Source organism: Orcinus orca, chromosome 20 (genome assembly GCF_937001465.1).
Source record: "Orcinus orca chromosome 20, mOrcOrc1.1, whole genome shotgun sequence".
Classification (NCBI taxonomy): domain Eukaryota; kingdom Metazoa; phylum Chordata; class Mammalia; order Artiodactyla; family Delphinidae; genus Orcinus; species Orcinus orca.
Genome location: NC_064578.1, coordinates 51025296 through 51052015, shown reverse-complemented (window position 1 = coordinate 51052015; position 26720 = coordinate 51025296). Strand labels below are relative to the sequence as shown.

Below are 26720 nucleotides of genomic sequence, written 5' to 3'. Positions count from 1 at the left end.
TCTCTGCTGTGGCCCGGGTTCAATCCCTGTCGGGGAACTGAGATCCTGCAAACCGCATGGCACGGCCAAAAGAAATCAATCCATCAACTCTATACGGACTCCTCTAATACCTTCTAGCAAATCCCTGAACACGGGGCTGGTTTGGGGACCCTGACACAACTGGTAACCCTGGTCAGACCCAGAGGACGGAGGGTACGCAAAAGAAAAAGTCTAAAACACAAACCACGCCACGCTGTTCGCTGTCGCATTGTGTGTGGGCTTGAGGGGGCTGCCAGGAATCGCTTTATGAAATTTCGACTCTACTGCACTAGGTACGGAGAGAATGGGCATTTTTCACGGATTTGGGATATAGTTAATGCAAATTCCAAATGCATACTTCCACTCCTGAATGCCAGGTTTTTACATCCAACTGCCTACTTGCCACCGACAATTGGGCGTCTAACGGGCACCAGCAACCTGTGGTCCTGATTCGCCCACCCCACCTCTGGGCCCCTCCTTCTCCGGTCTTCCCCATCTCGAAATGGCAACTCCAGACCAGGCAAAAAAAACCTTGGAGTCCATTGGCTTCTTTCTTTGTAGATCAGTCAGTGATGGTGGATTTACTTTCACAATGTATCCCGGATGTACCCACCCCTCTGCACCTCCACCTGCGGGCGCTGTTGGAGACCCTACCACCTCCGGGAAGGACTTAGGGAGCTCCTGCCCTGCCCTACTTTCCCTCACAGTCTGTTCCCTATGCGGCCGCCAGGAGGCGCCGGTCCCCACCAGCGTCTGCTCACTCCCGGCTTCATCACCCAAAGTCACCGTGGACCACAGGCCCAGATGTTCTGACCCCCTCTTTACCTCTCTGATCTTATGCCCTCCTCACTACGCTCCAACTACTCTGGCCTCCTTGCTCTTCCCGGAACAAAACTGACACGCCTCTTCAGTGGTTTTTGGGGTTTTGTGGAGTTTTTTCCTTTTTTAAAAATTGAGGTTAAATTCACATCACATAAAATTAACCATCTTAGAATGTACGATTCAGTGGCATTTGGTACATTCACAGAGTACATCCTGTATTTTTAAAAAATGGTCTTGTGATCATTTCTTATAGGAAATGGTGGCGATGGGAGACGGGAGTTGTGTGTGTTTTAATTGTGGTAAAATACACCTAATCTAACACTTAACATTAGAAGCATTTGGTATAGTCACAGTGTTGTGCAACCGGCACCTCTATCTAGTTCCAAGACATTTTCATCACCCCAAAAGGAGGCCTATATCCATTAAGCAGTCCCCACTCCCCCCCTCCCCCCAGCCACTGGAAACCACTAATTTACCTTCTGTCTCTATGGATTTGCCTGTTCTCGACATTTCGTGTAAATGGAATCATACAATACGTGATTTTTTCTTTTGATGTGGACCATTTTTAAAGTCTTTATTGAATTTGTTACAATATTGTTTCTGCTTTATGGTTTTTTTTTTTTTTTTTTTTTGTGGCCGCGAGGCATGTGGGATCTTAGCTCCTTGACCAGAGAATGAACCTTCACCCTTTCACTGGAAGGCGAAGTCTTAACCACTGGACCTCCAGGAAAGTCCCTACATCGTCTTCTGTGTCTGACTTAGCATAACTTTTTCGAGGTTCGTCTGTATTTTAGCATGTATCCACCTCAGAGATTTTGGGTTTTGTTTGTTTGTTTGTTTTATCTTTTTATTTATTTAGCTGCGTTGGGTCTTAGTGGCGGCACGCAGGATCTTTGTTGCAGCGCGTGAGCTTCTCTGTAGTTGTGGTGCATGGGATCCAGAGCGCGCAGGCTCAGTAGTTGCCGCACGCAGGCTTAGTTGCCCCACGGCATGTGGGGTCTTAGTTCCCCAACATTGGAAGGAGGATTCTTAACAACTGGCCCACCAGGGAAGTCCCCACCTCAGAGATTTTGCATTTACTGTTCCCACAGCCTAGAACACTTTTCCTTCAGACAGTCACAGGGCTCTTTCCTCAATTCCTTCAGATCTTTGCTCAAATGTCATTTCTTCCCTGACACCCTCTTTAAAATTGCAACACCTCCTCCAGCCCTCTGTACCCCCTTTTTCTCATGGCGCTTACGCCCTTGACATTCTATGTATCTTACTTTAGTTTTTTGTTGTTTGGTTTTTTTTAAGCTGTTAGCCGTCTCCTTCGCCTAGAATGTGCACTCCGTGTTTTTCTGTTTTTTCTTCCCTCCTGGTATGTGTCCAGCCTCTAAAGTGGTGAGTGGCACGCGGCAAGCACTTAGTAAATACTTGTCAGATAAACGTATCTTTAAGAAAATATTTAGTAAGCTTATTAGAGAGTCTCTTATATTAATGGATACAATTGAATGGTATAAAGAATGTAAGAATCTGCCTGCCAATGAAGGGGACACGGGTTCGAGCCCTGGTCCGGGAAGATCCCACATGACGCGCGGCAACTAAGCCCGTGAGCCACAACTACTGAGCCCACGCGCCGCATCTACTGAAGCCCGTGTGCTCTAGAGCCCGTGCTCTGCAACGAGAAGCCACCGCAATGAGAAGCCCGCGCACCGCAACGAAGAGTAGCCCCCTCTCACTGCAACTAGAGAAAGCCCGCGCGCAGCAACAAAGACCCAACACAACCTAAAATAATAAATTTATTTTTTTTTAAATGTCTGTGAAACAGGAATGCAAACTAGGTCATTTGTTAACACCAGGAGAATTCTTATCTTCCTCTCCCTGTGATAATTCTTATCTCTTTCTAGGCGAGTACCAGGCGCTTAGAATTCAGGCAAGTTGAAGGGGGGAGAGTGGGGGCAGGGGGTTCACTTCCTTGCAGACTGGACCTTGGCTGATCAGAAGCCAATTTACATCCTTAAAGGGAAAGGGCATATTTCCAATTTTAAATGTTGTAAAGTAGGGCTTATAGGCTCTTCTTCCACTGGAGGCAGATTTGTCCAAAGTCCCACCGAGTTTCCATCAGGCCTCTTTCATTCACATGGGGCATACTGAGCCACCGACACAGGTGCAAACGGTAGGAGGCAGGAATCTCGTGTGACATATTCTGGTGAATATGGTACCCAAAGGAACTAGGGCAAGTATTTTGGTGCGGGCTACACTGAGGAATACGGTACCTGCAGAAGCCTCGGAACTTTCAGTGGTGCTGGTGACAGGAGTGTTTATTCAAATGTCACTTCCTAGGCGAGGCCTTCCCTGACCATCCTCTTTTTTTTTTTTTTTTTTTTTTTTTTTTGCGGTACGCGGGCCTCTCACTGCTGTGGCCTCTCCCGTTGCGGAGCACAGGCTCCGGACGCGCAGGCTCAGCGGCCATGGCTCACGGGCCCAGCCGCTCCGCGGCATGTGAGATCTTCCCGGACCGGGGCACGAACCCGCGCGTCCCCTGCATCGGCAGGCGGACTCTCAACCACTGCGCCACCAGGGAAGCCCCACCCTCTTTTTTTTAAATTACCTTTTTAACACAGTATAGTGCACAAATATTAAAGTTACAGCTCAGGGCTTCCCTGGATCCCACATGCCGCGGAGCGGCTGCGCCCGTGAGCCATGGCCGCTGAGCCTGCGCGTCCGGAGCCTGTGCTCCGCAACGGGAGAGGCCACAGCAGTGAGAGGCCCGCGTACCGCAAAAAACAAAACAAAACAAACAAAAAACACTAAAAAAAAAAAAAAAAGTTACAGCTCAGTGTAATTTTCACATGTATAACACCATTTAACCACCTCCCATATCAAGATATAGGTCATTTCCGGTTCCCCAGGAAGTTTTCTCATGCATCTTCCCTGTCAGTTACCCAACAAGGGTCACCACAATCCTCTCACCATACATACGTGAGTTTGCCCTCTTCTAGAACTTCGTATAAATGAAACCATACAGCATGCACTCTTTTTTGTTGTTTTGTTTTGTTTTTATTTATTTAGTTTTTTACATCTTTATTGGAGTATAATTGCTTTACAATGGTGTGCTAGTTTCTGCTTTATAACAAAGTGAATCAGTTATACATATACATATGTTCCCATATCTCTTCCCTCTTGCGTCTCCCTCCCTCTCCCCCCCATCCCACCCCTCTAGGTGGTCACAAAGCACTGAGCTGATCTCCCTGTGTTATGCGGCTGCTTCCCACTAGCTATCTATTTTACGTTTGGTAGTGTATATATGTCCATGCCACTCACTCGCTTTGTCACAGCTTACCCTTCCCGCTCCCCATATCCTCAAGTCCATTCTCTAGTAGGTCTGTGTCTTTATTCCTGTCTCACCCTAGGTTCTTCATGACATTTTTTTTTTCTTAATTCCATATATATGTGTTAGCATGCGGTATTTGTCTTTCTCTTTCTGACTTACTTCACTCTGTATGACAGACTCTAGGTCCATCCACCTCATTACAAATAGCTCAATTTCGTTTCTTTTTATGGCTGAGTAATATTCCATTGTATATATGTGCCACATCTTCTTATCCATTCATCTGATGATGGACACTTAGGTTGTTTCCATCTCCTGGCTATTGTAAATAGAGCTGCAATGAACATTTTGGTACATGACTCTTTTTGAATTATGGTTTTCTCAGGGTATATGCCCAGTAGTGGGATTGCTGGGTCATACGGTAGTTCTATTTGTAGTTTTTTAAGGAACCTCCATACTGTTCTCCATAGTAGCTCTACCAATTCACATTCCCACCAGCAGTGCAAGAGTGTTCCCTTTTCTCCACACCCTCTCCAGCATTTATTGTTTGTAGATTTTTTGATGATGGCCATTCTGACTGGTGTGAGATGATATCTCATTGTAGTTTTGATTTGCATTTCTCTAATGATTAATGATGTTGAGCATTCTTCCATGTGTTTGTTAGCAGTCTGTATATCTTCTTTGGAGAAATGTCTATTTAGGTCTTCTGCCCATTTTTGGATTGGGTTGTTTGTTTTTTTGTTATTGAGCTGCATGAGCTGCTTGTAAATTTTGGAGATTAATCCTTTGTCAGTTGCTTCATTTGCAGTATTTTCTCCCATTCTGAGGGTTGTCTTTTGGTCTTGTTTATGGTTTCCTTTGCTGTGCAAAAGCTTTGAAGTTTCATTAGGTCCCATTTGTTTATTTTTGGTTTTATTTCCATTTCTCTGGGAGGTGGGTCAAAAAGGATCTTGCTGTGATTTATGTCATAGAGTGTTCTGCCTATGTTTTCCTCTAAGAGTTTGATAGTTTCTGGTCTTACATTTAGGTCTTTAATCCATTTTGAACTTATTTTTGTGTATGGTGTTAGGGAGTGATCTAATCTCGTAATTTTACATGTACCTGTCCAGTTTTCCCAGCACCACTTATTGAAGAGGCTGTCCTTTCTCCACTGTACATTCCTGCCTCCTTTATCAAAGATAAGGTGACCATATGTGCGTGGGTTTATCTCTGGGCTTTCTATCCTGTTCCATTGATCTATCTTTCTGTTTTTGTGTGCCAGTACCATACTGTCTTGATTACTGTAGCTTTGTAGTATAGTCTGAAGTCAGGGAGCCTGATTCCTCCAGCTCCGTTTTTCATTCTCAAGATTGCTTTGGCTATTCGGGGTCTTTTGTGTTTCCATAAAAATTGTGAAATTTTCTGTTCTAGTTCTGTGAAAAATGCCAGTGGTAGTTTGATAGGGATTGCATTGAATCTGTAGATTGCTTTGGGTAGTAGAATCATTTTCACAATGTTGATTCTTCCAATCCAAGAACATGGTATATCTCTCCATCTATTTGTATCATCTTTAATTTCTTTCATCAGTATCTTATAATTTTCTGCATACAGGTCTTTTGTCTCCTTAGGTAGGTTTATTCCTAGATATTTTATTCTTTTTGTTGCAATGGTAAATGGGAGTGTTTTCTTGATTTCACTTTCAGATTTTTCATCATTAGTGTATAGGAATGCCAGAGATTTCTGTGCATTAATTTTGTATCCTGTTACTTTACCAAATTCATTGATTAGCTCTAGTAGTTTTCTGATAGCATCTTTAGGATTCTCTATGTATAGTATCATGTCATCTGCAAGCAGTGACAGCTTTACTTCTTCTTTTCCGATTTGGATTCCTTTTATTTCCTTTTCTTCTCTGATTGCTGTGGCTAAAACTTCCAAAACTATGTTGAATAAGAGTGGTGAGAGTGGGCAACCTTGTCTTGTTCCTGATCTTAGTGGAAATGCTTTCAGTTTTTCACCATTGAGGATGATGTTGGCTGTGGGTTTGTCATATATGGCCTTTATTATGTTGAGGAAAGTTCCCTCTATGCCTACTTTCTGCAGGATTTTTATCATAAATGGTGTTGAATTTTGTTGAAAGCTTTCTCTGCATCTATTGAGATGATCATATGGTTTTTCTCCTTCAATTTGTTAATATGGTGTATCACGTTGATTTATTTGCATATTTTGAAGAATCCTTGCATTCCTGGAATAAACCCCACTTGATCATGGTGTATGATCCTTTTAATGTGCTGTTGGATTCTGCTTGCTAGTATTTTGTTGAGGATTTTTGCATCTATGTTCATCAGTGATATTGGCCTGTAGTTTTCTTTCTTTGTGACATCCTTGTCTGGTTTTGGTATCAGGGTGATGGTGGCCTCGTAGAATGAGTTTGGGAGTGTTCCTCCCTCTGCTATATTTTGGAAGAGTTTGAGAAGGATAGGTGTTAGCTCTTCTCTAAATGTTTGATAGAATTCGCCTGTGAAGCCATCTGGTCCTGGGCTTTTGTTTGTTGGAATATTTTTAATCACAGTTTCAATTTCAGTGCTTGTGATTGGTCTGTTCATATTTTCTATTTCTTCCAGATTCAGTCTTGGCAGGTGGTGCTTTTCTAAGAATTTGTCCATTTCTTCCAGGTTGTCCATTTTATTGGCATAGAGTTGTTTGTAGTAATCTCTCATGATCTTTTGTATTTCTGCAGTGTCAGTTGTTACTTCTCCTTTTTCATTTCTAATTCTATTGATTTGAGTCTTCTCCCTTTTTTTCTTTTTTTCCCCCTTTTTTTCTTGATGAGTCTGGCTAATGGTTTATCAATTTTGTTTATCTTCTCAAAGAACCAGCTTTTAGTTTTATTGATCTTTGCTATCGTTTCCTTCATTTCTTTTTCATTTATTTCTGATCTGATCTTTACGATTTCTTTCCTTCTGCTAATTTTGGGGGTTTTTTGTTCTTCTTTCTCTAATTGCTTTGGGTGCATGGTTAGGTTGTTTATTCGAGATGTTTCCTGTTTCTTAAGGTAGGATTGTATTGCTATAAACTTCCCTCTTAGAACTGCTTTTGCTGTATCCCATAGTTTTTGGGTCGTCGTGTCTCCATTGTCATTTGTTTCTAGGTATTTTTTGATTTCCTCTTTGATTTCTTCAGTAATCACTTCGTTATTAAGTAGTGTATTGTTTAGCCTCCATGTGTTTGTATATTTTACAGATCTTTTCCTGTAATTGATATCTAGTCTCATAGCATTGTGGTCGGAAAAGATACTTGATACAATCTCAATTTTCTTAAATTTACCAAGGCTTGATTTGTGACCCAAGATATGATCTATCCTGGAGAATGTTCCATGAGCACTTGAGAAAAATGTGTATTCTGTTGTTTTTGGATGGAATGTCCTATAAATATCAATTAAGTCCATCTTGTTTAATGTATCATTTGAAGCTTGTGTTTCCTTATTTATTTTCATTTTGGATGATCTGTCCATTGGTGAAAGTGGGGTGTTAAAGTCCCCTACTATGAATATGTTACTGTCGATTTCCCCTTTTATGGCTGTTAGTATTTGCCTTATGTATTGAGGTGCTCCTATGTTGGGTGCATAAATAATTACAATTGTTATATCTTCTTCTTGGATCAATCCCTTGATCATTATGTAGTGTCCTTCTTTGTCTCTTCTAATAGTCTTTATTTTAAAGTCTATTTTGTCTGATATGAGAATTGCTACTCCAGCTTTCTTTTGGTTTCCATTTGCATGGAATATCTTTTTCCATCCCCTCACTTTCAGTCTGTATGTGTCTCTAGGTCTGAAGTGGGTCTCTTGTAGACAGCATATATATGGGTCTTGTTTTTGTATCCATTCAGCCAGTCTGTGTCTTTTGGTGGGAGCATTTAATCCATTTACATTTAAGGTAATTATCAATATGTATGTTCCTATTCCCATTTTCTTAATTGTTTTGGGTTTGTTATTGTAGGTCTTTTCCTTCTCTTGTGTTTCTTGCCTAGAGAAAGTCCTTTAGCATTTGTTGTAAAGCTGGTTTGGTGGTGCTGAACTCTCTCAGCTTTTGCTTGTCTGTAAAGTTTTAATTTCTCCATCAAATCTGAATGAGATCCTTGCTGGGTAGAGTAATCTTGGTTGTAGGTTTTTCTCCTTCATCACTTTCAATATGTCCTGCCAGTCCCTTCTGGCTTGCAGAGTTTCTGCTGAAAGATCAGCTGTTAACCTTATGGGGATTCCCTTGTGTGTTATTTGTCGTTTTTCCCTTGCTGCTTTTAATATGTTTTCTTTGTATTTAATTTTTGACAGTTTGATTAATATGTGTCTTGGCGTGTTTCTCCTTGGATTTATCCTGTATGGGACTCTCTGTGCTTCCTGGACTTGATTAACTATTTCCTTTCCCATATTAGGGAAGTTTTCAACTATAATCTCTTCAAATATTTTCTCAGTCCCTTTCTTTTTCTCTTCTTCTTCTGGAACCCCTATAATTCGAATGTTGGTGCGTTTAATGTTGTCCCAGAGGTCTCTGAGACTGTCCTCAGTTCTTTTCATTCTTTTTTCTTTATTCTGCTCTGCAGTAGTTATTTCCACTATTTTATCTTCCAGGTCACTTATCCGTTCTTCTGCCTCAGTTATTCTGCTATTGATCCCTTCTAGAGTATTTTTAATTTCATTTATTGTGTTGTTCATCACTGCTTGTTTCCTCTTTAGTTCTTCTAGGTCCTTGTTAAATGTTTCTTGCATTTTCTCTATTCTATTTCCAAGATTTTGGATCATCTTTACTATCATTATTCTGAATTCTTTTTCAGGTAGACTGCCTATTTCCTCTTCATTTGTTAGGTCTGGTGGGTTTTTATCTTGCTCCTTCATCTGTTGTTTTTCTGTCTTCTCATTTTGCTTATCTTACTGTGTTTGGGGTCCCCTTTCACAGGCTGCAGGTTCGTAGTTCCCGTTGTTATTGGTGTCTGCTGCCAGTGGTTAAGGTTGGTTCAGTGGGTTGTGTAGGCTTCCTGGTGGGGGGGACTGGTGCCTGTGTTTTGGTGGATGAGGCTGGATCTTATCTTTCTGGTGGGCAGGTCCACGTCTGGTGGTGTGTTTTGGGGTGTCTGTGGCCTTATTATGATTTTAGGCAGCCTCTCTGCTAATGGGTGGGGTTGTGTTCCTGTCTTGCTAGTTGTTTGGCATAGGGTGTCCAGCACTGTAGCTTGCTGGTCATTGAATGAAGCTGGGTGCTGGTGTTGAGATGGAGATCGCTGGGAGACATTCGCCGTTTGATATTACGTGGAGCTGGGAGGTCTCTTGTGGACCAGTGTCCTGAAGTTGGCTCTCCCACCTCAGAGGCTCAGCACTGACTCCGGGCTGCAGCACCTAGAGCCTTTTATCCACACGGCTGGCACAAGGTGGCCATCCCTGGTTTCACATCAACATGATCTCAGGCACAAACCTCCTTGTTTTTCCATTTTGTTTTTAAGTTACTTGTTGAAACAACCGGCCCGCCGTCCGCACGACTGTCGCGGCTTCAGCCGCCGGGGCCCCTCCAGAGCCGGCAGCCTCAGTGAGGCCACCCTCCCCTCGGGCTCCGGGGCAGTTCCGTGACGGCGGAGGGAAGAGACCCCGAGCTGGGAGTTCCAACTCTGCGGAAACGCGGGCTCCGTTCAGCATGCACTCTTTATGTTTGGTTGCATGGATAAACGGATGGACCAATGGACAGATAAGTGGATGGAAATGGATGGATTGATAGATGGATAGATGGATCCAGTGATGGATGGATGGGCTGAAATGATGCCTGCCAGCCCCTAGGGGTTCTGGGTAAGGTCTCTGCCTGGCAAATGGGGGAAGGTACAGGGCAGGTGGGACAGGGGAGTAGTCAGAGGTGAGGCCTGACATGCCTTGCCTACAGCAAAGTGACAAGAACTTTTGAGTAACTGTCTCTGCCCCTCCTGCCCTCGCCCCCACCGGGATCTACACACGCCCTTCATGGCAGGATCCCTGTCTCTCCTATGGTCCCTCTGGCCCTCGCCCTTCCATCACCTCTCCATGTCGAGGACCCCTGCCGACCCCCGCCTCCGATCTGCTCCACCCATTCAGAAAGCGTTGCCTCTCGCCTGGGGGGTGGGGTCTAGCTTTTATCCCGCCTGCTGCAATGTGGTCCTTTGAGGGGTCTTGAGTAAGGGGGAGGGGGAGTTAGGGTCACCTGGGAACCTCCAGGCCAGCTGGTTCCGGGTGTGGGCTTTCGGCGCTCCCCTGGCGGCCACTGTCTCTCCAGCATCTCTACTCGCTAGGGTCTAGAACTTCCGAGATCCTGCATCTGACGGTCCGCACCCGACACTCTGGGAGAGGGGGACGTTAATGTTCACGCAGGACCACGGGCGGCGCCATGAGACCGCTCCAGGTATGGTCACCAGGGGCGTCCCCGCCCTGGATCCCCAGGACAGTTCTCAGCAATCCATCCCGAACCCGACCTCCTGGCCAACCCTCCTCCCTGCTGGGGCATGTCCAGCCCGTGGGAGTGGTTCCTCTGCAGTCCAGATTCCCTCCCACCTCTCTGGCCGCTTTTGCTGGGTCCCTTTTGCTGATCCCCGCCCGCTTCCACGCCTCCTTCCCTCCCTCTCCCATCCCCCTCTCTCCTCTCCTCCTGCTTTTGTTTACTTAGCTCCCACTGCCTCAAATGCCACCAATACCCACTTGCTGACCGCCCCAGTCTCTCCCCGACCGGGCCTCTGAACTCCTGGGTCCAGCCACTTCCGCCACTTTGCCTTTTACAAGCCTGATAGGCAACTCGGGCTCGATCTGGTCAAAATTCAATATGAATTTCTCTGCCCCAAGCCCCCTTTTACTTGAGTTGTCCCCATCTCAGTTAACCAGCTTTTTACTATTCCCCCTCCATCCGTTCAGTTCTCACTCATTCTCTGTCTCCCTCTGCCTCTCCTCACCAGCCAGGAACGGGTTAGTGCTTTGCTTCCTGGAACCTGTGTTCCCCAAACCATCTATGTCCCATCTCCTCATCGAGCATCCCGCTCCATCCAAATGTTCCACCCAGAATATCCTCGGTGTCATCTTTGGTCTCTGTCCACCCTCTCACGTCCACGTGCAACCTCTCAGCCAATCTGGGCGTTCCACCTTCAAAATGGATCCAGAATCTGACTGCTTCTCCCCTCCACTGATTCCACCCTAGTCCAGCACCGTCATCTCCCACCTGGACTACTGCAGCTGCTTTCTCGCTTCATCTCTTGCCCCCAACAGTCTGTTCCCCAACCACGGCCAGAGGGACTCTCTCTCCTCACATGGTCTGAATGGCACTGCATGATGCCGTCTCAGGTTGCATCACGGGCCTCACATCCCACATTCTCTCTTTGGTTCACTTGGTTGCAGGCGCCCAGGTCTCTTTGCCCTTCCTGAGGCTCCCAACCCCAGGGCCTTTGCACTGGCTGTTCTCTCCACCTGGAAACAATTTTTCCTGTCATATCTTCATGGCTGCCTCCCTTGTTTTATTCCAGTCTCTGCTCAAATGTCAATTACTAGGAGAGGACTCGGTATTTTGGAGTTAGTACCTGGGTGGGTAAGTGGGGGTGGGGACAAATGCAAGAGCTCTTTCAAAGGGAGAATGGACATGACCCGGGTAGAATCTCAAATCTGGACAAGTCACTTCCCTTGTCTGTGCTTCAGATTCCTCAATGGTAAAGAAAAAAAGAGGTGGGGGGAGCAAGAGAACGCCTGTCACACTGGGACCAGAACAAGGACGTGGGACAGAGACAGCCTTCTAATTATGGAACAAGCATTAATTGTTTAAATGACATTATCATTAAAGGAAAGGGAGGAATCCATGATGTTGCCAGGTTTTTGGCCGGGGGGACTTAATGTGTCACTCTAGAGTTTGGGTCACAGGAGGATTTTAGACCATAGGTCAATTCCCCCCTCCCCTCGCCATGAACTTGTGGGGCAGGTGAGCACAAAGGGTTGGAGGTGTCCTCAGCCATCTATCTATCTGTGCTCCTGCCTCATTCATGGAAGGCTGGGCTCTCTAAGTGCAATGGACAAAGTTCTGCCTGGCCCCTGACTCTTAGCAACTGTGTGGTCTTGGGTAAGCCCCTTGTCCTCTCTGGGCCAACATCTCTTTGGATGGCAAATGAACACAGCAAAAACGTCACAGAAATGGTTTAGTTTCTTGCAGACCTCGGAAAGCTCTTAGAATTTAAAAAATTACTTTCCTGAGCGTAAAAACAATGCATCTTGGGCAGGGATCAGAGCCTAACTAGAAACCACCCCAGGTGTTTTAAACAGGAAGGGATTTAATACAGGGAATCAGGTGCTTACAAAACCAAGGGAGTCTGGGGCAGCAGGCTCTAGGCTGGGCCCTAGGCTGGGCCCTAGGCTGGGCTCTAGGGATAATGCCCAGGATGGCTGCACAGAACCCACCTGCTTCCAGGGAAGCTCTGGGCATCAAGAACGCCCAGTACTGGCTGTGACCCTGGGGTCACTTCTGCCGTCCATGTCTCTGGAGGGACTCTAACCGCTGGGGCCTGTTCTACACCTAGAATCCAGCTGCAAGGGCGTCTGGGAAATGCAGTTGCTGCCTCCAGCCCCTGCTGTAAGGAGGGTGGGTGGAGGTTGGCAAAGCCCACCCAGGGTTTGCCCCAGTGAAGTGGAGAAGATACATAAAAGCAGATTTAAGGAGGAAGATACAAATCTAGCATCATTCACCATCCGAGCGTAGTCCCTGGTAACCCTGGTGTACATCTTCCGAAATGCCTTTCTCTGCCTATGTTTATTTACATTTTTAAACCAGTTAGAGTCATAATCCTTTCCCCATTTAACAGTCCTCTGAGACAGACCATAAGTATTTCCGCCGATCATTAAAAATTCCTCCCCATCCCCCCCAAAAATATTCTCCCCAAAGCTGTTTTTTTCCTTAAATGGTGATGAAATACCCCATTGTGTAGACATCTCACTTATAAAAACCCATTTCCCATCGTCTATATTTGGACTGTTTCTGTTTCTAATCTTCCACACAGCACATCAAGGCATCTATGTCCACATTTTGAATTCCTATTTTTAAAAAAGTTTGGAAAAGCTGGAAAAAGGCTGAAGATGGAAAACGCATCCCCTGGAATCCCCCACCCGAGACTCTGGGCACAGGGTTAGTACAACGAACCCCAGCATGGATGGGGCAGATCCTGTTTGCTTTATTCCACAAAAGAGCAGAACATAAACACATTCCAGTTACTACACGTGCTTCCGACCCCTGGGTTAGTGGCCGCAGAGGCCTCCCTCCCCCGAGTGGCCAGGCCCAGCCCACGGCCATTACCACGCTTCCTTCCATTCTACACAGCACTCCGACCGACCTGCCTCTGCATTATGCTTTTCCCCAAGTTTCCGGCCATTTCCTTCAGGCATGTTCCCAAGAGTGCAATCAGTGGGTCAAAGGAGCATGTGTGAGGAGTCTTTGGCACAGATTGCAAGTTTCCACACTTTTTTTTTCCCCATTTGTGTTTCCCCCTAACATTATAATACACTCCTCTAGGGCTTACTCTGTGCCAGGACCCTGTCCTGAGCACTTCTGTGTGCAGAATCCACCCCTGGAATAACCCAATGAAGTAGGCACTATCATTATGTCCATTTTGCTGATGGGGACTCTGGGGCACAGAGAGGTGAAGTAACCTTCACGAGGTCACACAGCTAGTATGTAACGGAGCTGGGATTTGAAATCAAGACTCTAGCTCCCAAGTCCATGCTCCTAACCACAATTTAAGGCTGCTGCCTACAGATGGCCTCCATCCTTTAAATAACCAACTCTAGCTCCCTCTGCAGTATAGATGCACTATCATTTATTCAGGCACCACTCAACTGGTGGGTAATTCACTTTTTTTAATACCACAATTGGGAAGATTCAGGTTTTGTGGTGTCTGAAGCTTTTACAATTTGGGGGACCCGCTACAGGAAAAATTGTAAGTTACAAGTTCGAAAGGAGGTGTAGGACCTTGGAAGGGACCAGTGCAAGTTAATTAATTGACTTTGAACCTTAAGCCTCCATCAGCATCACGCTAAATCCCAATGTGCTTTTTCCCAATAATTATTAGCAAGATTTTCAAACAGTAAAGGCAAGTGAGTTTTCCTGGGAGCACCCACATGCACCAGCACCCAGATTCTACCGTTAACATTTCCCTGAACTTGTTTGTCCGTTCATCCCCTTTATTTTATGCATTTCAAAAAGAAGTTGCCGACATCAGGGCACCACTGCAGCTTGCAAATCTTTACCTAGAGTTCAGCATTTTTAAGTTTTTTCTTTTAATGTAAAAATCAGAAGTGAAATATAATTGACATGCAGGGAAACCCACAAACCTGTCTTTGCTGCTACCCCGTGTTTTTTGCACACAGGGGAACAGATGCATTTCCCCAGGACATTAAACAGTGAGAACTTCCTGAGGACACTGCCTAATGCCCCGGCTGGCAGAATCTGCCCTCGGGTAGCTGGGATCACTCCATCCCCCGGGTATCCCAGCATTTGACAGATGCTCTGCTGGCCATCTCTGGACATTAAGAGTTTCCTCCCTTTTTCCAGCAGCTTCTTTCAGACTCTCTTCCCAGGATGAAGTTACTGGGTCAAAGGCTGGGGCTTAAGGCTTTAGCAGACACTAAATGGCTTCCATTTGCACCTCAACTTACCATCCTCTGCCCCCTCCCCTATACACACACGCACACTGCAGTGTTCTTGTCTGTACAACAGTCCTTTTTAAGATGGGAGAGGGGGAGGAACAGCAGGAACAGTTCCTTAAATTGTGATGTGGGGGGAAGGAGGAGGCTCTGACGTTAGTCTCTCCCTTCAGCCATTTGTTTTATAAATTGCCTGCTCTATTTTTATAAACATCTTGTCCTGGAGCAACCTGCCTAAAGGCCATGATAAAAAATAGACGAAGACTAACAGAAAACTAAAAGCAGTGGACACTCCTGACAAGATACCATGCACAAAGTCAAAGGAAGAGCCTGGAAGAAATGTCTGTGACATGTATGACAGTCTTCGGATCCATAATAAATAAAGAGCTACTATAAACAAACAAGAAAACAGCCCAGGAGGAAAATGGTCCAAAGGTTTGAACCAGCATGGAAAAAACCACCAGTGATCATATGAAAAGGTGCTCAACCTTACTGGTAACCATGCACGATAAAATAAAAATAGTGAGACCATACCGTAGTAAAGCTATGAGCAAACAAGGGGTGGGGGGGCTCCTGTAAGCAGGGAGCATTTTGGCTGGATCCAAATGACATTTTAGATACACTTTCCCTGTAGCCCAGAGATTCACTTGCAGGTACCTGTCCTACAGACACATGTGAAATGGCACAGGTCCATAGGTATCCCCTCCAGCTTCACCAGGAGCAATATGGGCCTGGGTGAGTGGAATCACAGCACGGTCGTACCGTGGAATTCTCTGCAGCTGTGAAAAAGAATGAGGATGCACCCTACACAGACATAAATTCCTCAACATGCACTAAATGGCAAGTTACAGAACCACATATGGTATGATCCTATCCCAGACACAGAAAAATTAAAACACTTCTATTTTCCAATGTATACGTATGTAATTTAACAGACTCACACGTGGAACATGACAGAACCCTTCAGAGCAAACTGCAGAGCCGGCTACCTCTGCAGAGGATTAGAATGGAGGGCAGGGCTTCCCTGGTGGCACAGTGGTTAAGAATCCACCTGCCAATGCGGGGGACACGGGTTCAAGCCCTGGTCCAGGAAGATCCCACATGCCACAGAGCTACTAAGCCCATGCGCCACAACTACTGAGCCTGCGCTCTAGAGCCCGCGAGCCACAACTACTAAAGCTCGCGCGCCCAGAGCTCGTGCTCCGCAACAAAGAGCAGCCCCTGCTCAACGCAACTAGAGAAAGCCCACACGCGGCAACGAAGACCCAACGCAGCCAAAAATAAATTTATATTAGAAAACAAATCAAAAACCCAAACACCTCTCTCCCTTCTCTCTGCCCTGGGTCTCTCCTTCCTCCTGTAACACTGAGGGAATTACTTCTTCAGGAGCCTCAGTTTCCCCTTCTATAGAAGGGGGGGTGGGGAAAAAAAGGAGGGCAAAGGTCAAGGGTGATGTTCACGTTTCTTTGGTATGTGTATGAACCGTATCAATGACTTACAGTGAGACCAGTCCTTTATTACTTGCAGAATAAGTGTTTTTAAAAGTCCTTTATAGTGGGGGTGGGGGGGGGAGGATCAACCTCCTTTCATGGACTTCAGTTTCCTCACCTTTAAAAAGGGGATAGGGACGGGGGGCTTCCCTGGTGGCCCAGTGGTTAAGACTCTGCGCTTCCACTGCAGGGGGCGCAGGTTCAATCCCCGGTCAGGTAACAGATGCCACATGGTGCGGCATAAGAAAAGGGGGGCGGGGCGGGGATGGGTAACTCCAGCCCTCCTAAACTGGCTGTCAGGGCTTGAATAGAAAGGACAGGCGGGCAGCGAACGTCAGCTACTACTCTAAACAATGTGACATGCCTGTAGTCAAGGTGCCTGCGGTCAAGGTCCGCCTCCCCCCTCACTGCAGTGCAGTGGGCCACCTCCCCCCACCAGAAACCCAAGTGCAGCCCTCCCCTCTCCCACACCCAACAGCAGCTGGCCCGTCCCCTCCGCCTATTTCTGTAAGACGCTGCTCGCTCCCGGGACAGCTGCCCCTGCCTCTGCCGGACAAGCCCTCTGCCACGCCCTGGCTTCCCACCAGCCTTTGGTGGAGACGAAGGTCCTGGTACCCACATCCCTGTGTGCTAGAGGGGAACAGGCAGAGCTGCCCTCAGGAGGGAGACAAGTCACACGCGAGGCCTGAGGTGTTGGTCAGAAGGTGCTTTATTGAAGGGCAGGGGCTCCAACATCTCGTGGCAGCTACAACCTGGGGACAGAGGGGAGGCTGAGGGTGGATGGGGGGGGCCACATCCTCCTCCACGTGACACCCCTTCTTCCGGTTTGGGCCCTTCCATTTCCCCTCGGGGACCCTCCCTGGTCTGACTCTGGGGTCAGGTGGCTCTGGCAGGCTGACCCTGTCCCAGGCCTGGCCGAGGGAGCATCGCTCCATCACTGGCTACAGCAACCGGGTCTGGGAGGGGCCCCGGGACCGCTGGAGACCACTGGGGAGAAGGGGAGCGCCACTCACTGGATCTCGCGGAACGCCCGCTTCTCCACCAGCTTCACTTTGTACTTGCGCTTGAACCTGGGGGAGGGAGAAGAGAGCAGTCGGCGACCTAAGCCCATCTGGCACCCATCCGGCGGGGGAAGGTTCCCGATGCCCGCCCCACATGGCAGGCCCCGGCTCTCACTTGGCTCGCTCCCGAGGCTCGATCATGTTTCTTCTCTGGAAGCTCTTGAACCGGTCACGGAGGATGTTGCCCTCAGGCTGCGAGACACGGACAGGGAGGCCTCAGCTGGTGCTAGGCAGAAACCCCAGGGCCCTGACTGCTCCACAGGGTCCAGTGGAGGGGGGAGTCCGCCCCGCAGTCCCCCCATTAGTCAAGGCCCCGAGTCTGGCCTCACGTACACCAGGGGCTCAGCCTGGCCCTGACTCATGGGGTGATAGGTACTGACCCATGGGCCGGCCCTGAGCTGGGCTTGGAGGAAGCAACACGAAGGAGGCTGGAGAAGGGGGAATGGGTGTGGCCGGCAGGGGAGCGCAGGGGCAGAGGTGGGGTCAGAAGAAGGGTGCACAGTTGGCCCACTACAAGTACAGCTGGCTGGAGCCCCAAGGCGCGTCAGACCACACAGGGTCTGTGGCTGTGTGAGCTGGGCTTCCTCCCGGGGGCACTGGGGAGCCACAGCAGGCTCCGAGTGGGGGAGGAACAGGGTCTATTCTGAGCTTTAGAAAGACCCCTCTGGGACTGCAGACGCTGAGAGTGGGGCCCGCAGACCAGGGGCTACAATGGGACCTGGCCAGGAGGAACGGTCTTCTGAGGGCCCCAGGCTGCAACTATCCATCACTCGGCCCCTCACCCACGGGGACCCCGTGCCCTCAGCCCCCAGGCATCAGCCCAACCAGCCCAGCCTGGGGGCAGCCATGATGTCGCCCATAGTCCCCGGGGGACACGGGGAGCAAGGATGGGTATCATCACCAGGCACGGGTGTCTCCCCTGCAGCCCCCCAGCCCCCCAGCCAGACAAGTACCTTCAGGGTCCTGAGTGAGTCAGACAGCTCCGAGCTGAGCTGCACGTCAATGTCGGGGTCCTGATACCTGGGGAATACGGGGCGTCCGGTGCGGGGGGGGGGTGAGGTGAGCCTGGCCCAGGACACAGGGCCAAAGACCCCTCTTGGGAACAAGAGGCCGGGCAGTGGGGTTGAGAACACGGAACTCTGGGGGAAAGAGATGGTCTCCCAGGAGAGGCCCAGGCTGAGCAAAGATAGGAAGGCGCCAGATAGGGGATTTGGACTCCTCCCAGACTCCCAGGGAGCCCCCAGCCCAGGCCTCACTTGAGCCGCCCCAGCCGGCGGGGTCTGTCCGTCTCTGCCAGCCGCTGTGCCTGCCGCCGCTCCCGCTGTCGAGCCAGCTCCGCCAGCCGCTGCGCTACCTGCGCCTTGATCCCGCACAGCCTGAAGACCTGCTGGTGCCGAAGCCGGGCGGCCCGCACCGCAGCCTGCTGCACCCTCTGCGGGGACGGGCAAGGTCAGGGGCCAGGTCGAGCACCACCTCGCCCGGGGGGGCCTTTCCTCCACCTGCTCCCAGGTCACAGCAGCTGTTTCTCCACAGCGCTTGCTTTCCTTTCTTAAAAATTTTATTTATTTGTTTTTGGCTGCACTGGGTCTTCACTGCCGTGCCTGGGCTTTCTCTAGTTGCCGCAAGCGGGGGCTACTCTTCACTGCAGTGTGTGGGCTTCTTGTTGTGATGGCTTCTCTTGTTGCAGAGTACGGGCTCAAGGCACGCGGGCTTCATTAGTTGTGGCACGCGGGCTCAGTAGTTGTGGCTCACGGGCTCTAGAGCACAGGCTCAGTAGTTGTGGTGCACGGGCTTAGCTGCATTAGTTGTGGCACGCGGGCTCAGTAGTTGTGGCTCACGGGCTCTAGAGCACAGGCTCAGTAGTTGTGGTGCACGGGCTTAGCTGCTCTGTGGTATGTGGGATCTTCCCGGACCAGGGCTCGAACCCGTGTCCCCTGCGCTGGCAGGCGGATTCTTAACCACTGCGTCACCAGGGAAGCCCAGTGCTTGTTTCGTGAACTGACCTTCCTTATCCGTTTCTCTCTGTCTGTGGTTCATAAAGCCTCCCCAGCCCCCACCCCCGAACATCATCACCAGGGCAGCAGGGCCTGACCTGGCGTGTTCCCCACTGCATCCTCTGAGCCCAGAGAGGCATCTGGAAGATGCCAGGAACCAGGTCTCAGCTGACAAAGGAGCTTCAAGGATCCCAAACAGCCCAAAAAAAGCAGGCTGCAGGCAGGAGAAACCAGGCTGTGGGACTGGGCAGAGCAGACTGGAGCCCAGGGTGCTCACCAGCATCCGGGCAGCCTTCTCCCGCCGCCGCTGCTGCTCCGTCTTCTTCTCCACGGAGGCCGGGCGGACGGCTGTGGGCGAGGCCTCTGCTCCCGTGGCCTGGTCTCCTCCAACCTCGGGACCCTCGTCCTGGCCCTCGCCGGGCTCCCCTTCCCCATCCGACTCCTCCAGCAGCCCCTGGCACATCTCCTGGAAGGCAGACTCCTGGGGAGAGGGGGCAGGTCAGGCGCAAGGCAGGGAGCGGGCGGGAAGGGTGGGCGAGTGGGCCTGGGCTCACCTGGGTGGCGGCCTGCTCCGAGGCCGGCGGGGCCAGCTGCCGCTCCAGCTTCTCTGCTGCCTTCTGCCGCAGCAGCTCCACCTCATGAGCCGCCCGGAGCAGGGTCTGGGAGGGGGCGGGGATGCAGGTGAGGACCCAGGCCCTGGAGGCCTCTCCTGGGAGTTACAGACCCAGCCCTTTTACCTCCCACCTGCACCTCCACCCCAGGGCTCAGCCCACTCCCCTCGATGGCCCAGGCGCCCCCTCCTCTCCCTGGCCTCCCTGCACCGGCCAAAGGGGGCTTCTCATCCCTAATCTCACATCTGCTCTGCCCGTCCTCTTAAAGGACAGTCTGGTCTCTACACGCCGCAGGGTTCCACTTCTAGGCAGTGCCCTGAACAGGCACGCGCACAGACAGGAAGAAGTGGTGGCTGCCCGAGACCAGGGGAAATGGGGAACTGGGGGTGACGGCTGATGGGCATTCGCTTTCTTTCTGGGGTGATGAAAATGTTCTAAATTTGACTGTAGTGATGGCCACACAACTCTGCATATACTAAACACCACTGAATTGAGTCCTGTAGGTGGGTGAATCACATGCATGGAAATTATATCCTGATAAAACGATTATATTAAAAAAGAGAGAAAAAGAAAACGACAACAGCTCCCCGTGAGCGACAGCCTCTGCGAGCAGCCTCCTCTGCCTGTGGCCAGCCTCATCCTCTCAATGTTTCGCGCGGCGCTGTTTGTCCCGTAGTTGCTGTTCCCTGGGAGAGGGACACGGCCCCCCGCCCCTGGTCAGCTAAGAGTCTGTCTCACGGGGAACAATGCTGAACAGCATTCACAGGAGCACCTGCATCTACTCAGTGACCTCGATTTCTCTCCAGGAACCCGAGCTCCCCGAGGGTGGGGGTTTGTCCCCTCTGTTCGTGACATCTGTACCCGACAGATTTCTGTGAGATAAACACTGACTCTTGCCACCAGCTTTTCCTGTTGCTAAACTACCTTCACCCTTGCACAAAGCTTACTAGGTCACACGTTTTGTTGCCAACAGTTAAAAGTTTTTTTTTTTTTTTTTTTTAGTTGAAAGCCTTTTGCATTTATGTCCCACAGAGTTCCTGAAACGTGCCACAGTCTCACCCATCTCTGGGCCTTTGCACATGCCTCTCCCTCCGACTGGAACACCCCCATTCCTTCCTCTCTTACCATAACAAACTGCCCCCAGTCTCAGCTCTGATGCCCCATTCTCCAGCAAGCCCTCCCTGACTCCCAAGGCTGGGTCTGATGCCCCCTCGTGCCCTTCCATCCCAGCCCTGCCCACTCTGGGTCATCACTGTGCACGAACAGTTCTGTCTCCCCGACTGGACCACAAGCCCTGGGAGGGCATGCTGACCAAATGGCCAAGCAGCGAGTGAGAGGCCTGGTGGGGCGGCGTACCTGGTGGTCCTCAAAGGTCGGGTTGTAGGAAGCTCCCGCGGGCATCACCTCCACGGCAGGCGCCTTGGAGGGCTTGGTGTGGAGACGCTGCGGCCGCTGGAGGAGGACAAGACCAAGGCAGGCTAAGGCCTGGGAGCGCCATGACTCAAGCTCCCACAAGTGCTGGGACCCGGGCCCGGGAGGCGGCAGAGGCCTCAGCACGGCGCACGGCCTTCAAGCTGGGAGGTGCCTGCGGCAGCTGGAACAATGGACAGCTGGTACCGCAGGCGCGGCAACCCCAGGACGAGCACGCAGGGACTCCGCTTGTCTTTCCTGAGTAGGGTTCCTGTCGCCAGAGCGGTGGGGAGGGGTGACACTTGCAAAACCGTATGGTACGGTCATCAGGCCATAGCTGAGATCGGCAGCTGCGCCTGGCAGAGGGCATGAGGTTCTGTGTCTGTCAGTGCAGGACACCGCAGACAAGGGCTGACAGACACTTAGAGTGTAGCCCTGCGCCCCCGGGAGCTTGGGAGAAACGCAGGGCCACGGGCTCACCTGAAACCAGCTAACCAGAACCTGCACTTTAACAAACCCCCAGGGGACCCGAGTGCACGCTCAGCTCTGAGCAGCATCTCCCCGTCTGGACTTGCCACGTCCCTGCACGGCTGGCCTCCACCCCAGCAAAGGCTCCCCGTCTACAGCAGAAGCCTGGGGGTCGCCCCTGACGCCCCCTGCCCCTCCCCACAGCCAACTGCCCGCTAGGCTGGGTGCTTCTGCCCGAGGACTTGCCTTGGGTCACCCCCTTCACCCCCGCGCTGGGGTGCCCGGCCCCACCTGTCCCACCTCCTCAGAGCATCCCACAATCCCACCGCTCCCGTGTGCAAAAGCACTTAGGATAAAAGCCCACAGCCCCAAGTGGGCTCCCGCAGCCTTCTCCCACCCCCGACCAGCGGGTCTCCGCACCCTACAGCCGCGCCCTCACTGGAGGCTCCGCCCCCCATCTCTGCAGGCTCGCTCACGACACCAGGTCTCCTGCCCCTTAGTACCATCTTACTTTCCAGTGAAGGTTCCCCTCATCTCCCTGAAGCACGTCCCACCGACCTGCCACCACTCTGCTCTGTGCCCTGGAGGCGGCACTGCCTGCCTGGCTCCAGCAAGTGGGCTCCCGGTCACAGGACGGTCGGGCTCTGACGCTGAGGCTCTACGGCCTGAACGCTCCCCAGCCCCGCGCTCTGACCCCTATCCCCCAGGACGCCCTTCTGACGAATTCTCACCTTCACACCTTTCTTCTTGGTCTGCTCCAGGAAAAAAGGGTCCTGGCGCTCCAAGGGCTGGTCCAGAGGGTCTGCGGAGGCAGCGAGGGGCAGCTGCTGGGGGAACATCGGGGCCCCGAGGGGCTCCCTCCCAGCCCTCCTCCCTTAAGACGGCACCGAAGCACTGACTGCAAGATGGCCCGGGAAGGACTGACTCTCAGACCCCACAGGGCTTCGAACGCCAGGCAAAAGAGCATGTGGACAGGGTCCAGAAAGCAGAGGAGACCCCAGGCGGAGGGGCAGGAGCCGGCCCGCTTGCAAAAGGGGAGCGCGAGCAGGAAAACGGTGCCACTTCAAGACTCCTGACTCTGCCGAAGACCCTCAAAGCAACCCCCGCAGGGCGCCCCCCTTAGACACGGTGCGCCGCAGCTGCGACACTCACTGTCTTTGACCCAAAGGTCGTAGAAGGGCCGCTCAACCGTGTCCTGTGGCCCCGGCTTGGCTTTGGCCACAGGAGGGTGGAGGAGCCGGGCCTGAGCCCTGCGCACCTCCCGGGGCAACTCGCCCTGCTCTGCCAGCCTCTCCCATAGCTGCTCCTTCCGCTTGAGCTTCCTGGCGTTGGGGACCTGGTGGGCGCGGATGCTGGGCCGGGGAGAAGCGGCACAGGCGCAGCGGGTGAGGCGAGCTCCCCCTGCCCCCGCCAGGCATCCCAGCACCTCCTCCCTCCACAGGGGGCCTCCTCACTCGATCCAGCAGCTTCAGAGACCACCTCCCCATGTCTGCCCCCAGCCCAGGTCTCTCTCCTGAGCCCCAGACCTAACAACACAACAGCCCCTGGGGCCCTTGCCCTGGATGTCTCCCAGGGACCTCACACACCATTTCACAACCAACCTCAGCATCGCTCCACTGTCCACCCCATCAGCCATCCACGCCCCACCCCCACCCCCACTTCAGGGGTCAGTCACTAAGCCCTGCCTGACCCATCCCCTGGCCGTGGCTGCCCACCCAGCCCTCCCTTCCATCCCCAGAGCCCTCGGCCACGTCCAGGCCCATCCTCGCCTGCCCCGCCACAGCACCCTGGCCCCAGCCTCACTGCCTCCAATCCGCTCTCCAAAGCGCAAATCCGACCCCATCCTCCCCTCCAGTGCCCTTCACCTATCACCCTCCCTCCCCAGAATTCCTTTAGGGTCAGGAAGTGAATAGGGCCTGCACAGAAGGGTGTGAGGCCAGAACCAAAGGGGAAGGAGGGTCTGGGGCTGGTGGGACACTCACTCTTTGGGTGCAGGGACCTTGGACGTGTTCTCTAGGATGAGGTCGATCCGAAGGGGTTTCTTGAGAAGCAGCGACCTCTTCTGACCTTTGGTCCTCTTCTTGTTCGGCTCTGGGGGTGGAAGAAAGGAAAGAATTAAGGCCTCAGGCCTCCTCACTACCCAAGACCAACTTCCCACTCCCCTCATTCCGGCTCCTCTGGAGACCTGCATCCCAGTACAGACGTGGAGGGCCCAGGCTGACCCCAGGCTCCCACCTGAGGAAAGAGGCCCCCGCAAGGGCAGGGCCCAGGGTGCCCAAGCTGTGACTCCCCACACCACACCCATTTCCTGGGCCAGCTGGAGGCAGCCCTGTGCTGGGGACACAGAGGAGTCAGACCCACAGCCCTGCAGACAAGGGGCTTCCAGAGGCAACAGGGAAGAGGCCACAGAACCACTAACGCTAACAAGGAAGAAAGCAGGTGATCAGGCGACATGAGGCCCAGGGAGCTGGACTCAGGACCCAAGACAGCCGATTCTCAGCGCAACAGAATTTTCTGCTTTTACTTCTAAAGCCTAACAGTAAAAAGGACTCTAGAACAACACATACTAGGATGGAATCCGCATCCTTCCATTTGCTAAAGGACCTCATGAAAGTGACTTTCCTCCCCTGTGCTGCCAAAACGAGGTTTAATGCCTACCTCACAGGATCAGGCGGAGATGTACTGGGTTGACCAAAAACGTCGTTCGGGGTTTGCCATAACATCTTATGGAAAAACCCAAACAAACTTTTTGGCCAACCCAATAATTGCAGCTGACCACTGAACAACATGGGTTTGAACTGCGAGAGTCCACTTATACCAAGGTTTGTTTCAACAGCAAATACTACAGGAACACACGATCTGCAGTTAGTTGAATCCACAGATGTGGAACCAAGGTACAGAGGGCCGACTACAAATTACACGTAGATTTTCGACCCCATGGAACGTCAGCACCCCTGACCCCTGCATCGTTCAAGGGTCCATTGTATTTCGACTCCACAGCACAGTGATCACCCGTGAAAGCGCGCAATCGCTGTTATCCTTCTGCTTTTTTTTAAAAAATCTAAAGCAGAATCTGTAACTACTTCCTCGCCTGTTCACCAGGGCAGCTCCCTGCCTTTACTCTTCTGTTCACAGAGCAGATCTCCTCACTCCTGTGAAAGTCGACCTCTTTAATACCCCTTCCTTACCTGCTCACTCAAAGACTGCTCTCCCCCAAGAGGTCCTTTCACTTCCCTTAGACCAGACCCCTTGACTGACCTCATACGTGCTCATCAAGGCCATCCTGCTGCTACAGCAGCCTGACGTTCTGCTCATTAAAGCTATCGGCTTTCCCGTTCAAACGGACTCCTCAGCTTTTCTAGACGCTCCTTAAAACAAGTCGCTTATCCTTCATCTGTTTCTCCAGGTATTGACAGTGAACCTTATTACTCACTGAAGCAAACCCTAACTTGCTTCTCCTCCACTTGTTTTAGAAGGTCCCGACCCTGCATTTTGGCAAATTAAAGCAAGCGGGTCAAGAAGGATCTCTTATTCAAGTTGATCCTTTTGTTCTCATTAAAGGAAAAACAGGTACGATTCCTTACAGCAAGTCCCTGACTTGGTTTTCTGCAAATTAACGGAGACCTCCTGATTTATGATTATCTACTCAACAAGGCAGACCCCGACTGGATTCCCTGGGCATTGAGACCTCTCTGAAACCTCAGAAGAAAAAATGAGTTCTTTAGGTTAGTTCCTAACTTGCTTTCTGTTCATTCCAGGTCCTCTTGTTTATACAGTAAATACCTTTTTTTTGCAGGCGTTTTCCACCCAAGCCACGTCATTAACACAGGTCCTTTCAGAGGCTGAGAGAGCCTCAATAAGGACTAATCATCGCCATACACCCGCCACAAAAACCCTTTCTCACCTTCATTCTTGGAGCCAGTGTCCACGAAGAAGAGTTTTTCATCGGGGGCCTCTGATATCAAGCCACTGGAAGATAGAAATTCAGAATGTCAGCCATACATGTTGGGGAGAGGAGCACGAAGCTAAGAAAGGAACAGGTTTAACCTCTCCGGGCTCAGCTTTCCTGTTATGCTCATTCAAGTACAAGCTTCCCGCCTGGGACCCCTCCAGGCCAGAGCTCCTCCCTCCGGTTTGCAGAATTTACTACGTAAAACGCACTCAACTAGGCTGGGTGCGTGGTACGTACTGATATCAGAAAAGTGTTTGTGGTTTACCTAGATTCTAATTTAACTGGGCGTCTTGTACCCGGTGACCCTATCAAGTCCCACAGGCCGTCACCCGGAGTTCCCAGTCTAACCCCTCGGCTTCCCCAGCGGTGCCAGACAGGGGCTCCCAGGCCCCCGGAAGTCCCCCCAGGCAGCTCGGCCTCGCACCCCGCCACAGAGAACTTGGCCCACCTGTCCGCAGTCCCGCCCCACTCACCCGCTCGTGCGCTCCTGCAGCCGCACGTCCTCCAGGAACTGATCGACCTCCAATCCCAGCGGCTCCTGAGCGAGCCGCCGCCAGCCCCGCTTCTTATTTCTTGGGCCTCGCCGCCGCCGCCTCAGCGCCGGGTCCACCGAAGTGGGCCGCAGCCCCAGGAAGCCGGAATTGGCCTCGCTTTTCGAGCACTGCCCGCCACCACCACCACCCCTTCCCACCGCCATCTTGTTAAAGGAAGAACTTCTTCTCCGGCGCCCGGAAATCCGGTTTGGGGCATGCGCGCGCCGAAATCCCGCCCCTTCCCGTGACCTGCTTCCGGCGTCCGCCATCTTGGTAGGGTGGCTGGAGCCGCAAAGGGGCGGGGAGGCTAGTATCTTGGTAAAGGATAAATGGCTCCTCCCTCTTCTGCAGATTCCGGTCCGCCCCAGGTTGTAGGTGTGGGGCTCTAGCCCTAGGCGAA

General features: G+C 51.2%; 1 protein-coding gene and 1 non-coding gene across 4 annotated transcripts; both read right to left on the bottom strand.

Moving 5' to 3' along the window:
* Positions 1 to 16079: 16079 nt before the first annotated feature.
* NOP53 (NOP53 ribosome biogenesis factor) lies at positions 16080 to 26604 on the bottom strand. Of its 3 annotated transcripts, none has more exons than XM_033430605.2 (13): positions 26261 to 26604; positions 25740 to 25804; positions 23818 to 23926; positions 22988 to 23187; positions 22567 to 22637; positions 21314 to 21409; positions 19901 to 20005; positions 19624 to 19827; positions 18609 to 18784; positions 18306 to 18372; positions 17468 to 17544; positions 17305 to 17361; positions 16080 to 16921 (listed from the first exon to the last, which is right to left on the bottom strand). In XM_033430605.2, exons 1-13 carry the CDS (start codon positions 26587 to 26589, stop codon positions 16696 to 16698), a joined length of 1782 nt encoding a protein of 593 aa, XP_033286496.1. In that variant the 5' UTR covers positions 26590 to 26604; the 3' UTR covers positions 16080 to 16695. The 3 variants fall into 3 exon arrangements, with proteins under 3 accessions (XP_033286496.1, XP_004271154.2, XP_004271155.2); XM_004271106.2 differs by lacking the exon at positions 16080 to 16921 and adding an exon at positions 16983 to 17043; XM_004271107.2 differs by lacking the exon at positions 16080 to 16921 and having other exon boundaries at positions 17301 to 17361.
* On the bottom strand, positions 18149 to 18259 carry LOC117201845 (small nucleolar RNA SNORD23). The gene has a single exon (XR_004483974.1). It is a non-coding gene; the product is annotated as a small nucleolar RNA SNORD23 (small nucleolar RNA).
* Positions 26605 to 26720: the final 116 nt, after the last annotated feature.